The 17,610-nt window shown below is 48.2% G+C and overlaps 1 protein-coding gene across 1 annotated transcript; it reads right to left on the bottom strand.

The window, feature by feature from the left end:
- Positions 1-501: 501 nt before the first annotated feature.
- Positions 502-17,314, bottom strand: FAM186B (family with sequence similarity 186 member B; the record flags this gene model as incomplete). The annotated part of the gene is given in 12 exon segments (XM_082665162.1): positions 502-646; positions 3,446-3,631; positions 4,347-4,402; positions 4,406-4,525; positions 7,026-7,218; positions 7,704-8,322; positions 8,325-8,901; positions 8,905-9,362; positions 11,487-11,669; positions 16,171-16,312; positions 16,314-16,397; positions 17,219-17,314. Coding segments are annotated over 12 exon segments (2,859 nt in total).
- Positions 17,315-17,610: the final 296 nt, after the last annotated feature.

Below are 17,610 nucleotides of genomic sequence, written 5' to 3' on the forward strand. Positions count from 1 at the left end.
CTTAGAGATGCACTCACCTTTGCTCCCACACCCAGTCACACCTGGCTCTGACTTGTACTCAGTACCTTCTTCTGTTCTTGCCTTCTGAGTTTCACGCTCATCATCAGTATATCTGTTACGTATTTGTCTGTCTCTGATTGATTTTAGAGTTACTGAGCCCTGCTGTGTGCAAGGCACTAATTATGGCCGTCTTGGCTGGTCGGCTCCCAGAGGGCAGACACAACACTGGGGGGATCCCTGTGACTGGTGTCTAAGTCAGTGGCCAGGTGGTCATGCATCTGGTTTCAAAAATGAGTGAGTTGAGGAGGTGTGGGTTTTAGCAATGAGGCAGAAAATTTTAAAAATAAACACATCTCTATTTTATTAAAAATGTACAGTTTGGGGACTGAAGGAGAAAAGTAGTGTTTCTCAAAGTTCTAGGATTACTTAGCAGTACCCAGAGTGTTTGTTTAAAAACACCAGCTGGGAATCTGCATTTGGAACAACTTTGAGAATCACTGGCTAAGGCATGGAGCAAGGACTGCAATTGTCTCGATCCTTCTGGCTTTTTAGGGTTCCGGGGAAGGACTCGTTTGACTTTTTACAAACAAGCTCAGCTGGCTCCTCTGGGTGTTCCTGGCCTTCCTTTCTTTGGGTCACTGAGGCACTGAAACAGTTAGTACAGTTACCGGTTGGGAAACAGATGAAACAAGGCCCTGAGATGTGAGTACCCACCCAGCCTACCCGAGAGCTTCCCTGGTCGTCTCTGGGAGACCAGTCCAGGGCTGGGCCCAGACTGACCCAGATGTGGAACTGCTTAACACAACATTTCTGCCACATCCCAGGGGCTCTGCTTCTTTTCTTGTGACTCTTCCTCCCGTTTCACGTTACAGAATACTCCCTCCTCCCTCCCCTCACTCTTTCCTGCTCCTTCCTACCCATCCACATTTCTTCCTCTCCACCCCCATCTTGGTTCCTTCCCAGAAACCAAGTTATAAGCTCTCTCTTCTGTCGGCACCACCTTGGAAGTCTGTGAATCCATAATCACTGCATCTCAGCACACACGTGTGAACCATCGTGTACTTTGTGCAGAAATCGGCTCTGAGCAAGGGAGGGCAGGGCAGTTAGAGTCGAGGTTAAGATACTTCTCCAACTGCAGACAGCGCTCGGTGTGTACAGGCACATAGCTATCTTACCTGTCAGACAGACAGCCCAGGGGAGACACCTGTAAGACAAAGCAGAAAAAAGATCTTGGAGAAGGGCGTCTGCTGGTTTTTGAAGGACACGGTCCCAAATCACAGAGGGAAGATTAATAGCCCTTCCCCACATGCTGAGAGGACACCCCGGCGGGCGTTTGATGAGACAGGTTGCTAACGTCAGGCAGACCAGGAGAATGGGACAGTCGGTGCGAGGCTGGCCCTAGTTATGAAGCTAGCTGGTGCTGTGAACTGGACAACTTGGCCATGGGAGCTGGTCAGGTCAGCAGGATAGTGAAGAGATGAGTGACCTGGACCCACACAACAGGTGGGCCTGCAGATTTGAGGTGGGCCAGGGGCAGGCGGCCAAAGAGAGGGTGCACTTTTGGGAGTGGAAGCAGTGTGTCTCCAGAGGTGGACACGCACGGAGAATGCACAAAGAAAGCAGCACGACCACCACGCTAGGGCAGCAGTAGCCTGGGCAGCGGCAGATTCTCATGCCACAGCAGCAAGATCCCAAGACGATGGAGGCAGCACCCACACTAAAATCTCGAGGACCAGCTTGACACACAGGTAGGTGTTACCAACCTGGCATGTGGATAAAGAAAACAGAAACAGCAGGGCTTGGTCTCTACACCTGGTAGTGTGATAAACTGAAAAAACTGCTGTAGAGTTTGAAAAAGGGGAAGAAAATTGTATTCACCTAAATTCCCCTGGAAAGGAGAAACTGTCTTTGCTGGGAACAATATTTTGATTAGTGCTTAAGTCTGAAGCTGAGATCCCAGTGGCAGCATGGGTGTAGGTGGGACAGCTCTGCATGAGAGACGGGAAAGAGTTTTTGAATTTTGCATGTTAAACCAAAGAGAGAGGGGAAGAAAGGAGGCTGCTCTTTGGTACTGTTCACTGTGAGTCCCTTTCCCTATCACCCCGCTAAATTTTCGGGAAGTTATAAAGATTGTGAAATGCTTGGGGTCAAGTGGAGCGTGTATACTTGATACTTATGTGCACATATTCACGTGTGCGGGGTTGGTGCCTCAGGTTGAAACAGATGACGAGCAGAGCCCAGGCACTGGCAGGGATGCAGAGGGAGAGAAGGCGCTCAGAGAGGAGAGATACCACTATGGGGGTGCTAGAGTCAGGGGCAAGTTTAGCCAAACCTCAGCAGGTGCGGCCCCAGTTGATTTCTGGGTTACTAAATTCTGCCAGTGTTGTTTTTGGTTATTCTCAGTTCTGTTTGCTGTATCCAAATCAACTAACAACAACAACAACAACACACACACACACACTTGGAAACTCTTCAGGAACTGAAAACCAGGTATCTATGTACTAGGTGGGCTATAATGTTGATGTCCAGCTGGGACTCTCAGGCCCACTTCAGAGCGGAATCACAGCCAAGGACCAGCCTCCTTTGATGTTGCCGTGCCACCCCGTCTTCCCTAAGTTCCTGTTGAGAGGATGAGGGCGGCAGCAGCATCTTGCAGCCTTGGTTCTGGTTAGGTCTACACTGGCAGGCATCAGTACCCTCTCCCTGTCAAAGATATTATTGATTGTTCCCCAACCAGGGATCCAACCTGGGCCCTGGCAGTGAAAGCACCGAGTCCTAACCACTAGACTGCCAGGAAATTCCCATCCCTGTCAAAGATCTTTAACTGGGGCAGGGGCAGGGCCACAGGAGGCAGCTGGGGTTAGTAATCTAGAAAGGCTCCTTGAAACAGCCTTGAGTCTTCAATATTGACATCTTCAAGCCAAGAGAGGCAGAGTTGAACCTTCCTAACCAGAAAAGCCCCTTGTTGGCCCACTGAGTCCTGCCCGCCTCCCCTCAGCTGCTCTTCCCAGGGGCAGTTCTTGAAGGCAATAAGGAAATGACAATGCCAAAGATGGGCCCAGTTTATCCTGAGATTTTTGGTCTCTCTCATCTCTCCATACCTGCACCTGGCTCTCCTTGAGAATAACCCCCAGGCCTAGGGCAAGAAACACCTCTTGAGCAATTCACGTGCAGCCCAGGAAGCAAGTGGGAAGGAATGACTTCTGTCGTGATCTTCTGAGACGCCGTGTGGAGTCCTTTGAGAGAACTAGAATGGTGCTGGCGTGGGGACCCAAGCTCATGGCCAATGAGGCAGGTAAGCATCTCTCTGTCTGATGTGGTACAGTAAATGAGGTTATTATTAATGTTTGGAAAGATAGCTGTTGGGCGGTTGGACACAGAAGTGTGTACCCTTGGTGGGCAGATCTCCCTGAATCCAGATTAACCGTCCAGCCTTGCATCTTACCAGGCCTTGAGGGACATCAAGCTTTTGTGGTAGGAGGAATGCACATCCAATGCCAACAGCCGGGGAATATCTGGGTACCCCCCTAGCTGGTCCCAGGACAGGCTGGTGGGGGTCTTCTTTTCTACTGGGTGACTGGAGGAGGCCACATCAGTCTTCCAGATGGCCTCCAGCTGGTTCCCCTGTTGGCTGGGGTGTGAAGGTTGAAAGTGTAAGAAGAGATGAGGAGGTCTTTACAGAAAGGGAGGGACTGGGAAGCAACAAGCTCTGCAGGGTTTTCTTCCCTTCTCAAATAGCTGTCACTGCCTTCCTTGCCACATCTCTTCCCTTCCCAACTCTAAATCTCACCTCCTTGGGTCTCCTCTAGCTGAGGAGCTACTGGAAGAGGCTGCCGAGACAGCCCCTGTTCCTCCAGGCACATGCCCTGGGCCTGAAGCCCTGAACTGGCCACACCAGGGGGGTGTGTATGTGTCTCTTCTTGGCTGCCCAGAGACTCATGGTGTCTGTCTTTGAGCCCAGGGGTCACGTGGTGGGAAGGATCAGGTTGATTTACATGGATGGACCAGAGGCAGGTGCCAGACCAATGCTCAGGGTGGAAATGGTTGTAAGTTCTCAGCTGTGAGTCCCAGGAGTCTTTCAGTTGCATAGTTTGAAACATACTTGGTCAGGCTGTGCCATGAAGCCCACACACCACATACACACATACCCCCATCTGGGCCAATGGCCAGAGCTGGGCAGGCTGCTGAGAAGCTAGGTTCCTTGCAACTCATGGGGTGAGCTTTGCCTGTCTGTGCCTTCACTGAGCTGCCAGCCACCACCCCCCCGCACCCCGCAAGTCTGGTCACCCCTGCTCCCTGCCTCCCTCACCCACCTAGCCAGCTGCCCCTGGCTTCCATGCACCTACTGGACCATCCGCAGGGGCACACATTGCTGGTGCTTGGTCATAAAGAGCTCCAGGTGTCACTTGCAGGAGGGGCTGCTGGAATGGATGTTCCGCAGTAAGGATGGAGGAGGCTTGCTTTTCCTTGACTTTGGGGAGGTGACCACAGGGGTGTTCAGGTTAATGTTCCACTCCTGCTGGAGCTAAGAGGAACCAGCAGAGAGGCATCAGAGAGAAACGAATTCATCCTCTCTCTAGTGCCAGAGGAGGCATTGCCTGACTTGGGGCAGAGCAGAAAGGGTGAGGCCCAGGGAATGCCTCCAATTAGGTATGCCTGGGACCTCAGGGTATTGCATTTCCCAGAAATTCCTTGAATTGTTCTTTGCTGGTTTAGTTCCTGTTTTCTCCTTTGTTGTGGAGAATCTGGACAATGGGCAAAACAGCAAGGAAAAAACTAAAGGAAGTCAGAGCAGCTGGAACTGTGAGAGACTCGTGTTACCGGGCCAGGTTGTGTCAGGAATGCTCTCCATGTCTTGTCATTCAGCCTCTGCCCTGGCCCTGGGGAAGGAGCTGGAGGAACCCTCACAGCCATCTAAAGAATTATTATATATATGGTCCCTTTCCTTCTCAACCTCAAAACCAATTTAGCAAGTCAAGACACCTACAGCAGGTGATCAGGACTAATATAAGGTGACAGGAAACTGAATTGGGAGACATCCCCATGGCCAAGGCTCTTCCAGCTGCCTTATGCCGGCACTTACACTGAATCCCTCAGGACACTCCTTCCCCCAGACTCTGGCCGTGGCTGCTCAGGACTCAGTGGGGTAACCTCCTGGCCCAGCCCTAGAGGAGATCTCAGCAGATTCTGAGTCACTGCTGCGGGATTCTGCAATCCCTCCAAGCCATCAGCTAGCCTCCTGTGGACCATGTCAGCACTCGCTGCTTTTCTGACCCTGGTAGCAGGGGAAAGAGTAGAGGAAACTGAAGGCAGACCTTAGAGAATAAAAATAGGTCAAACCCAACGGATTAAGACTCCGAATGACTTTGGACTCTCAACAGCAACACCAAAACCTAGAAGGCAATGAATGAGCAGTGCCTTCAAAATTGTGAGGGAAAATGAATTCTAACCTAGACTTCTGTATCCAGGCAAACTGTCAATTAAGAGTCAAGGGTAGGGGGGCTTCCCTGGTGGTGCAGTGGTTAAGAATCCACCTGCCAATGCAGGAGACACAGGTTCAAGCCCTGGTCTGGGAAGATCCCACATGCCGCAGAGCAACTAAGCCAATGCACCACAACTACTCAAGTCCACGTGCCTAGAGCCCATGCTCCATAACAAGAGAAGCCACTGCAATAAGAAGCCCGCGCACTGCAATGAAGAGTAGACCCCGCTCGCCACAACTAGAGAAAGCCCGCACGCAGCAACGAAGACCCAATGCAGCCAAAAATTAAAAAATAAAATAAAAATTTTTTTTAAAAGTTAAGGGTAGGGACTTCCCTCGTGGTGCAATGGTTAAGAATCTGGCTGCTGGGGACTTCCCTGGTGATCCAGTGGTTAAGACTTCACCTTCCAATGCAGGGGATGTAGGTTCGATCCCTGGTCAGGGAGCTAAGATCCCACATGCCTTGCAGCCAAAAAAACCAAAACACAGAACAGAAGCAATATTTTAACAAATTTAATAAAGACTTTAAAAATGGTCCACATCAAAGAATCTGCCTGCCAATGCAGGGGACACAGGTTTGAGCCCTGGTCCCAGAAGATCCCACATGCCGCAGAGCAGCTAAGCCCGTGCACAACTCCTGAGCCTGTGCTCTAGAGCCCACGAGCTACAACTACTGAAGCCCACGCACCTAGAGCCCATGCTCCACAACAAGAGAAGCCACCGCAATGAGAAGCCCATGCACTGCAACGAAGAGCAGCCGCCGCTCGCTGCAACTAGAGAAAGCCTGAGTGCACAGTAACGAAGACCCAATGCAGCCAAAAAAAAAAAAAAAAAAAAGTTCTACCTCGTAACAACAAAAACAAAGCACATTAAAAAAAAAAAGGGCTTCCCTGGTGGCGCAGTGGTTGAGAGTCTGCCTGCCAATGCAGGGGACACAGGTTCGTGCCCCGGTCTGGGAAGATCCCACATGCCGCAGAGCGGCTGGGCCCGTGAGCCATGGCCGCTGAGCCTGTGCATCCGGAGCCTGTGCTCCGCAGTGGGAGAGGCCACAACAGTGAGAGGCCCGCGTACCGCAAAAAAAAAAAAAAAAAAGAGAGAGAAAGCAGGGGAGCTGTCCCCAGAGAGAAGCAAAGGGAGTCGCCAGCACGAGAGTGAAGAAGACAGCTGTGACCAAGCCTGGAGAGCAAGCAGATCAGACAAGAGCAGGACAGGGAGACCCACAGGGGAGGGAGAATCTGAGCACAGAGTCGGGACTGCAGGCTCCAACTACCTCCCCTCCAGAAGAAGCTTTCTTGTCCAGCTCCTTTGGAGGGTTCCTCCCTCTCTTGCTCTCCCCCTATATGGAGATTGGAAAACTGGCCTTCCTTACGCTCAGGCTGTCTCCTGCCTTCCCCTCTTCCTGGTTCAGAGGCTTTAATCTGCTCTCTTACTTCCCAACTGCTCTCCCGTGCCCAGGTACACCCCACAGCCCCATGGCTCCACCCTGGTCCCATCCCTGCCGGCTGTGCTGACCCCTGAGAAGGTCGCCGGGTGGGAGGCCCACCTTGGGGAACATGGTCATCATGCTGCTCAGGCACTCTCGGCGCTTCTCCTCCAGGTCCCTCTGCTTGTCTGTCCAGGCCTGAAGCTGGAGGTTCTGCAGGCGGTCGACGTTTTCCAGGAAGAGGTAGAGGTTCTGGGCCTTGTAGGCAGCCCCAGCTTCTCGCACAACTTGTACGTGGTTGATCACTTCTTGTCTGGGAAGAGAGGGAAGTGATTTAGTGGGTGAAGGAGACTCCTCCTGCCCCCAACTCTCTGTTAACCAGAGATGACTCTGTGTCTGTGAGAGCTGGGGAAAACAGGGAGCAGAGAAGCAGGAGGTGGTGTCAGGTGAGGAGGCTCGGGCTGGGCTGGAAACAGGAATAAAAGTAAGGCAAATGGGGGAGCGTGTTAGGCGGGTTACAGACAGGGCAGTAGGAAGACAGGAAGAAAGGCTTGCAGGAAAGCTCACTAGAGGGAGAGCAGTGTGTAAGTGTTTGACCTCCCACACCTTCAGGGCTGCCCAAGGCTCCGAGGTCAGGTGTCCTTCGCAGGTACCCTCCCTCAGGGGGACCTTGTCCAGGCCTGGGGTGATTCTCCCCATCCCACTTGCCCCATGCTCCTCCTTTCTCACTGGGTTCTGGCTCTGCCCATATATTGCAGCGGTGTGGGTGGGTGCCGGTGGGTGCCAGGGAGGACCTACCGGAGGCTCTGGAAATGTCTGTAGAGGATGTACTTATGGCACAGGCACCACAGCTTGAGCGCGTTCAGCTCCACGGCGGTGGTGGTGAGCTCCCGCACCTTGTTGCGCAGGTAGTGGGGCAGCCCCAGCTGATCCTCCTCAGTCAGGAGCTGCAGGTTCTTCCTCTGGGCCTCCACGTCCACGTGGTATACCTTCCCCTTCAGAGTTACTGGGGATGTATGCAAAGGGGGCTGGGCCACTTCTCGGAGGGATGTCCCCGTGACAGGAAGGGAGGCCGTCTTCTTGGGCTTCGTGGGAACACCGCGGGCCCGTGGTTTCTGAGTAAACTCGGCTGAACTCATGGTCCTCTGGTTTCCAGGGGCAGGCTGCTGGGTCTTAGGGGACCTGGGCAAGTGTGGCCTCCTGCCTTGGTGAGCAGATTGGGCCTGGCTTGAGGGAGGTGCCAGTGATGCCTCCTCCAAGTCCCTCCATCGACTGGTGGGCATGAAGCCCATTCTCTCCACGTCCTCTCCTGTCCGCTCCGGCCCCCTCCATGGGCCCCCTTGCTCCTGGGCCAATCTCCGCTGCCACCCCCTTGCTGCTTCCCCCTGCTCCCACTGCCGCTGCTTCTCCCGGTGTCCCGCTCCAGCAGGGCCCACTTCTCTTGCCACTGCAGCCACATCTCCTCCTCCAGCCACTGCTGCCTTCGCCTCTCCCAGCTGAGTTCCTCTTCCCAGTGCTCTGCCTTGCTCTCCAAGGCCACCTTCCTAGAGCTCTCTGGGGACAGCTGCTTCTGAAAATGGGACTTCATCTGGAGTCCTTCCTTCTCCTGGGTCACTTCCTGGAAGAAGTCCTTCTGGTCTTTGACTTTGTGGCCTGGGCTTTCTGCTGACGGTCTTTCCCATTTCTTAGGAAACTTGTGATCCACGGAGGATGGCAACACAGGCTGAAGATTTTCAGTGTCCTTGCTGCTGTACACATCTGCAGTCCTTGAATGCACAGTCATGGTGGAAAGTGGTTGACATGTGGAAGGCCTAGCGCTACTCTCCCAGGTCATGGCCAGGCGACTTGGGGAGAGTGGTGAAAACTGCTCCTCCTTCTTGGGCTCCTGTTGGGTTTCCTCTATGACTGTTTCTTTCTTTCGGAGGGCCTCTTTCTTGGCAGGGGCTGGCGAGTCAACCAAGATCTTGACTGAGTATTCTGCTTGACCTCTAGCAGACTAAGCCTTGTTCAGCTGGAACTCTAAGGCACGCTTCCTCAGGAGAAGGTCATGGTACTTTCCCCCTAGAATTTCTACCTGCTTTAGTAGGGCATCTCTCTTACTCTTGAGGACTTGGAGGGACTTCTGGAAATACAGCCTCTGGCTGCTGAGTTCTTTGGTCATCTCTATTTTCAGGTGCCTGTATTTGGCCTCCAGGCTTCTGTTCTCCTTGTGCTGGAGCATCAAGGCCTTGTTGAGGTTCTCGACCACAGCAGACATGTACCTGATGGCCCGAACCTCCCCCTGGTTGAACATCGTGGAGTCCAGGAGTTCCTGCAGCATGGACTTCACCTCGGAGACCCTTATGCAGGTAGTGTGCTTGTCCTGGAGCATCTGCTCTGGGCTCAGTGGCTGAGGGCAGGATGTCACTTTTTGTGGGCTTTGTTCCCGCCAGCCCTGCCAGAAGGTGTGTTTGGACACTAGGAGAGGTGGAGAGAACAAAGGCAATAAACTCCCATGGATCCAAGGATTATACTGATTCTCCACACCCTGCTTGGCCAAATTCCCATCCAACCTTCTTAGGGCTTTGGCAATAAGGAGCTGGGGCATTATATGAGGCCAGGGGAGATATTGTCAGGAGAGATCTCTGCTGGGCTCAGAGCTTACCTGTCAGGGTCTGTCAGCTCCACAGCACCTGCAGGACCCAGAGGGGTCTGGACCAATTCGATCCAGTTCAACCCAATTCAACACACTGCTGATCCTCCATATTTCCCTGGAGTAGAGTGATTTTTCTAATCACGCTACTTCCCAGTCTCAATATCTCTGTTTGGCTACCTATTGCCAACTATCTAAATTCTGGAAGCCCACCTGGCACTTAGACTCTAGATCACCTGGGAAGTTGTATTTCCCTTTCCTGTTACCACTGGACTGTGTTTGTAGAGAATTTATCACGTGGTCCTGCAGTGGTTTATATTCTTTTATAATGACTAATGTCTTTTTCCATTTTGGGGGTCATGAACTCCTATGATACTTTGATGAAAGCAGGAAAATGTACATAAACACCGATTGTGCACTTTGTGTTCAAACCCATTCATATGCAGACTTCAGCTCCTCAGGGATGGTCCATGGTCATAGCTGTATCCCCTTGGATCTACTAGGTGTAGAGCTGCTGGAGGGATTATCTTGGAGCATCCATTCATTTCTCATTCAGTGAACATCACTGGCAGACAAAACACTGGCTAACTTTGGATGAGGGGCTAAAGGCAATATGGAAATTAAATGACACTGAAATCAAGCCAGCATTTAGCTAATACTGTCAGAGAGGCCATATGCTCTAATGGTTCAGAGCATGGATTCTAGAGTCAGATAACTCGGGCTTGAATCCCATCCCTACCACTTGCCTCAGGCAAGTTTCCTAACTTCTCAGCACCTCTATTTCTGAAAAATGGGGATAATCATAGCATTTACTTCATGGGACGTAAGTAGATTATGCATGTTTAGTACCAAGCACTGTACCAGGTACCTAGAAAGTGCTCAATACCTAATCCCTAAAAAAATGAATAAGACACAGCCTTTGCCCTCCAGAAATGTATAACCTAGCAAGGAAATAAATCAAGTAAACAAATAACTATATTTCAAGACATAATATGACAAGGATAGTAGGAGACATTGTCTCCTTCTCCTCCACCTTTCCTTGCTTCCTCCCTCCCCCAGCTATCGACCTTGCTTAACTGGTAAGGAACCTGGCCATGAAAATCAATGGTAAAATGATAATGTCAGCTCTTGTTTATTAAGCCCTGAGTGTGTGTTCTGAGCACAGTGCCAGATGCCTCACACCACGTGCAAACCTGTAAGGAAGACAATGCTCTCCTCACTTTGCATATGAGGAAAGTGAGGTTCAGAGAGAGGAAGTAACTTGCCCAAAGTCACACAGCTAGAAATTGGGATTCAAACTCAGGTTTGTCTGACTCCGAAGCCCATGCTCTCGAGTAAGATTAAGAAGCCAGAAAACCTATGCGTGGGGCCTAGTTTTGCCACAGGCTTTCCTTGTGGATCCTTCTCTCCTCTGAGCTTCAATGTTCTCATCTACAAAATGTGGCAGTTAGATAATCCGGGCCCATTCTAGTGCTGAGAGAAGTGACATTTCAAGGTTGAGCCATGTTGCTGACTGGCTACTTCTGGAGTAGCCACAATCGAGAAGGTTCTAGAAGGGCCTCCAGCTGAGTCTCACCAGACTGCTTGGCTCTGCATCTGGGTTTGGTTTAAGGAAAGGATGTTCCTCTAGCTCTAGCTATAAACTCCACCCTTTCTGACCTTCCAGCCTTGTTCCCCAGAACCTGCACGAGGCCACAGCTCCAGGGACCACCAACGAGGACCTGTCTCCACATCACACCTTCCTTCAGCCCTGAGGGACAGCCTAGAACTGCTCACTTCTCAGCTTGGGTCCACCACCCCAACCTCTTACCACTGACCATCCATCTCAGCTAAAGCTTTTGTTATGGAGGAGAATCAGAAAGACTCCCATAGACCCTGGTGTGTGACTTCTTTCCTTGAGATGGCATCTGCCCCACCCAGCTCCCCTGCCAGGTGCTCCTGGAACCTACTTTGTGCCCCTTTCCTTTGTCCTTCAATGAGAGTGGAGCAGAGGGAAATGAGAGACTCGATGCCTCCTTTGGTGGCGATGAGGGAGAGAGGTAACCCCTTCTCCATCACCTCAATCCATTCATCCAGGGCTTCCTCTTCCTCCTCACTCTTCCTGTTCCTGATCTCATAGGTCAGACTGTCACCTGGAGAGAGAGTGGGAGATGCAGGCTGAGAATAGTCTGTCCTCTAGGGAGCCCCAAATAGCCCTATAGGATAGGGGTTACACCAGCAGGCTTTGAGGTTGGATTGGTTTAACCTCTTATTAGCTGTATGATGTTGAGCAAGTCACTTATTTCCCTAGCCTTAGTATCCTTGCCAAAAAAGGGTTGGCTATGGATTAAATGAGATAATACAAGTGAAATGATTAACATGAGACCTGCCATGTAGAAAATATGCATAGACATAAAACAGCACTGTTGTACTACAAAGCCAGCAATGCGCCTATCTTGTTATTGCTCTATCCTCACTGCCTAGTCCAATATCTGGACAATTAAATGAATTAACTGCAGTCAACAGCCCTGCTTAGTTCTTGGGGGCAGCTGAAGGACCACTGAACCGAGAGCTCCTCAGGGGCAGGGCAATGTGAGTAGGGGTAGGGCATATCCCTATACCATCTTCCTCCAACACTGCAGCATCCACCATACCTCACACCAGACTGAGGTCTCCTGATCGGATAACTCTGATCTTAACGGGGGTAGCATCTGGCTCCAGGGCTGCATGCAGCTGGTCCACACCCAAATGGCTATACCAGTTGCTTACAGCTGGCACCAGTGCTGTTTGGCTCAGTATCCATTCAGTACTTTGAATATCACCCTTGAGTCCCTCTATAAAATAGCTAGTGTGCTCCACAAAAAACAATTAGAACTAATAAACAAATTCAATAAAGTTACAGGATCCAAAATCAACATATAAAAGTCAGTTGCGGGCTTCCCTGGTGGCGCAGTGGTTGAGAGTCTGCCTGCCGATGCAGGGGACACAGGTTCGTGCCCCGGTCCGGGAAGATCCCACATGCCGCGGAGCGGCTGGGCCTGTGAGCCATGGCCGCTGAGCCTGCGCGTCCGGAGCCTGTGCTCTGCAGCGGGAGAGGCCACAACAGTGAGAGGCCCGCGTACCGTACCGCAACAAAACAAAAAAAACAAACAAACAAACAAAAAAAAGTCAGTTGCATTTCTACACACTAACAATTAACTATCCAAAAAAGAAATAAAGAAAACAATCCCATTTACAATAGCATCAAAACAATAAAATACTTAGGAATACATTTAACAAAGGAGGTGAAGGATCTCTACAGTGAAAACCATAAGACATGAATGAAAGAAATTAAAGAAGACACGTGTAAATGGAAAGATAACCCATGTTCATGGATCAGAAGAATTAATATTGTTAAAATGTCTATACTACCCAAAGTCATCCATAGATTCAGTGCAATCCCTATCAAAATCTCAATGGCATTTTCCACAGAACTAGGAAGAACAATCCTGAAATTCATACGGAACCACAAAAGACCCCAAATAGCCAAAGCATTCTTGAGAAAGAAAAACAAGGCTGGAGGCATCACACTACCTGATTTTAAGCTATATTACAAAGCTATAGTAAACAAAACACTATGGCACGGGCATATAAACAGACACATAGATAAATGGGCCAGAATCAAGAGCTCAGAAATAAACCCATGCATATACGGTCAGCTAATATTTGACAAGGGACCCAAGAACACTCAATGGGGAAAGGATAATCTCTTCAATAAGTGGTGCTGGTAAACATGTACATTTACATGCAAAAAAATGAAATTGGGGCTTCCCTGGTGGCACAGTGGTTGAGAGTCCGCCTGCTGATGCAGGGGACACGGGTTCGTGCCCCGGTCCAGGAAGATCCCACATGCCGCAGAGTGGCTAGGCCCGTGAGCCATGGCCGCTGAGCCTGTGCTCCGCAACGGGAGAGGCCACGACAGTGAGAGGCCCGCGTACTGCAAAAAAAAAAAAAAAAAAAAACCCCACGAAATTGGACTCCTATCTTATACCACTCACAAAAAATAACTCTAAATTAATTAAAAACTTAAATACAAGCCCAGAAACCATAAAACTCCTAAAAGAAAACATAGGGGAAAAGCTTCTTGATATTGGTCTTGGCAATGATTTTTTTTGGGTATGACATCAAAAGCAAAGGCAACAAAAGCAAAAATAAATAAGTGGAACTACATCAAATTTAAAAGTTTCTGCACAGTAAAAGAAATGATTATCAAAAAAAAAAAAAAAGAAATGATTATCAAAGTGAAAAGCCTCAACCTACAGAACGGGAGAAAGTACATGCAAACCATGTATTTAATAAGGAGTTAATATCCAAAATCTATAAGGAACTCACACAACTTAATAGCAAAAAAACAAATAATCCGATTAAAAGATGGGCAAAGGATATGAATAGACATTTTTCTAAAGAAGATATACAAATGGCCAACAGGTATATGAAAAGGTGTTCAACATCACTAATTATCAGGGAAATGCAAATCAAAGCCACAACGAGATAGTACCTCAGACCTGTTAGGATGGCTATTATGTATAAAAGACGAGATAACAAGCAATGGTGAGGACCTGAAGAAAAGGGGACCCTTGTGCACTGTTGGTGGGAATGTAAATTGGTATAACCATTTTGGAAACCAGTATGGAGGTTCCTAAAAAAAATTAAAAATAGAATTACCATATAGTCCAGCAATCCCACTTCTGGGTATATATCCATAGGAAACAAAATCACTGTCTCCAAGAGATTTCTGCATGCCCATGTTCACTGAAGCATAATTTTCAACAGTCAAGACATGGAAAAAACCTAAGTGTCAGTCAGTGGATGAATGGATAGAGAAAATGTAGTATATATAATGAAATACAGATAGTCCCCCACTTATGATGGTTCAACTTATGATTTATTGACTTTACAATGAGGCGAAAGTGACACACATTCAGTAGAAGTCATGCTTTGAATTTTGATCTTTTCCCATGCTAGTGAAATATGGTACAATACTCTCTCATGATGCTAGGCTGTAACAGCAAGCTACAGCTCTAAGTGGCCACAAAATCACAGGGGTAAACAACAGATACACTTACAACCATCTGTATGCATACAGCCATTCTGTTTTTCACTTTCAGTATAGTCTATACTATATAAGTATACTATACAGTATAAGACTGTATACTATATAAGTATACTATACAGTATAAGACTATACTTTCAGTATAGTCTTCAATAAGTTACATGAGATATTAAACACTTTATTATAAAATAGGCTTTGTGTTAGATGATCTTGCCCAACTGTAGGCTAATGCAAGTGTTCTGAACACATTTAAGGTAGGCTAGGCTAAACTGTGATGTTTGGTAGGTTAGGTGTATTAAACACATTTTCAATTTATGGTATTTTCAACTTATGATAGGGTTATTGGGACCTAACCCCATCATAAGCTAAGGAAGATCTATATTATTAAGTCATAAAACAGAAGGAAATCCTGCCATTTGCAACAACATGAATGGACCCTGAGGGTATTACACTAAGTGAAATAAGTCAGACAGAGAAAGAAAGACAAATACTGTACGATCTCACTTATATGTGGAATCTAAAAAAAGTTGAACTCACAGAAACAGAGAGTAAATTGGTGGTTATCAGAGGCTGGGAGGTGAGAGAAATGGGGAGATGTTGGTCAAAGGGTACAAATTTTCAATTATAAGATGAATAAGTTCTGGATATCTAATGTACAGCATGGTGACTACAGTTAATAATACTGTATTGTATACAGGCATACCGCATTTTATTGCACTTTGCTTTACTGTTGTTTGCAAATACTGCATTTTTTAAAAATTGAAAGTTTGTGCAAACCCTGCATTGTCAGATGATGGTTAGCACTTTTTAGCGATAAAGTATATTTAATGTTCATTGTTTTCTTATACATAATGCTATTGCACACTTAATAGACTACAGTAGAGTATAAACATAACTTTTACAGGTACTAGGAAGCCAAAACATTCACATGATTCACTTTATTATGATATCCACTTTATTGTGGTGGTCTAGAACTGAATCTGCAATATCCAAGGTATGCCTATATTTGCAATTCGCTAAGAGAGTAGATCTTAAATATTCTCACCACACACACAACAAAGGATGACTATGTGAGGTGATATGTTATTGTGATAATCATTTCACTATATACATATATATGTTTATATATAAAATAATCACATGTACACTTTAAATTTACAATGTTGTTTGTCAGTTATATCTCAATAAAGCTGGAAAAATAAAACAGCCAGTGTGAGTTTGCACTTAGGTTCTATCTTACTAAAAAATGAGATGTAATAATGAACCCAGGACTTAGGCTTCATCACATATGCACCTAATATCACAATCTGTTACGTTTTGGACAATGACATGCTTGCCTCTCTAGGGAATAGAGGTGATATGCTACGACATGAGTGGGACAATGTTTCACTGGAGAGGCGCTGCGATGTGTCTTTTGCACCCTCTGCACCCACCACCCTGCACTCCCCTCCCAGCAAATGCTGACCTAGGGTAGGGGAAAGGAGGAGGCTGAGTGAGCTGGCACCAGCATCTTGGGGGGGAAGGCACCCACCCTCAGGACTGCACCCAGCCTGCAAACTCACCCCAGTCACCTAGCCAGTGGAGAATTTCATACAAGTGCTTCTCTTTAGTCTTAGCATCGTTGGAGAATGAGGTAATTTTCTCCAGCAAGATGAATCTGTTCTTGCCCTTTTGCTCTGTCTGGTGAGATTTTGCCTTTTTTTTTGAAATCATATCCTAATTCTTCCTGGAAGCGGCTGATGACACAGTTGACATTGTCCAAGATGTCTGAGAGCTGGGAAGAAATATCCTATATGGGAGGCAGCAGACTGTAGTGTTTTGGGGTGTGAACTCTGGTGCCAGATGCCATGTCCTAGTAGTGTGATCTTAGACAAGTCAGTTAATTTCTTGGGGCCTCAGTTTTCTTATTTGTAAAGTGTAGATAATTATAGTACCTGTGTCACAGGGTTTTTGTAAAGATTAAATGAACCAGTATTTGTAAAGCACTTAGGACAGCGCCTGGCACATAAAATAAGTGTTAGCTCTAATTACTGTCATTTTGATTATTAAGACCAGCTCAGGGAGAGAATACTAAAAATCCACAGCAAACATTTCTTCAGAATTTCAGAATTTGCTGGGGACTTCTGGACATCTCTCCTCACAAGGATCCAGAGGCAACAAACTAGAAAAATGAGGCCCCAAGAAACTCTCAGGATCAGAGGCTCCCGTTAAAAAAATGCACCAGAGGCTCATGTGCAGGGTGATTTGAATCTTTGGCCATTTCCCTGTGAGTTTCTAGGGCTCAGCTTGGGGCACTCTGACAGGCTGCCAAGAACAGACCCCAATCAGGAACTCTGGGCCCCTCCTCCTGCCCTGGTAGGACCCACCACGATGTGTCTCAGGGCCAACCTAGGGCTTCCCTGTGGGCTGTCTGCTTCCTGGGCCCATCCCTGCCTCGGGGGCAGTTTGATTCCAGCTCACCCTCCACTAAACTGTCCACAAACCCAGCTTGCTGAGGATCCCAGGACCCCTGAGGGCCCAGTGCTGGAATCTTACCCAAATCTGGGCTCAGTCCCTAGCCTCCACATCAGACCCCAACAGAAGGATGACACTCTCATCTCAAGGGGTTACCTCCTGAGCCCGAGTTAGTTGGGCAGCCTCAATTCTTGAGATGATGGCTTTCACCGACACAGGGGTCACCAACAGTAGGGGCTTGTCTTTCTCCATTTGGGATCACTCTGTCAGTCACAAAGATGTCCAGTGTCTCTGGTACAGGGGCCTGGACACACGATGTTGGCTGCTTGGGGGTTACGGACTCCAGGGCAGCTTCTGAGTACCCTCTTCCTAGCCACAGCTCCCTGTAACTGCCAGACATCACGTTCCAACTGACCTTTTCTCCAGTGACATCATGAGGTTGATTGGAAGAATGACTCCCTGTCATCTATCTGCTTGATTATCTAGCTTTTTAATCCATCACCTAATATATATTAACTTGACCTGTTGCTTTTTAAAAATCATTAAAT

Source organism: Grampus griseus, assembly GCF_964374135.1.
Source record: "Grampus griseus genome assembly, chromosome: 11".
Taxonomy (NCBI): domain Eukaryota; kingdom Metazoa; phylum Chordata; class Mammalia; order Artiodactyla; family Delphinidae; genus Grampus; species Grampus griseus.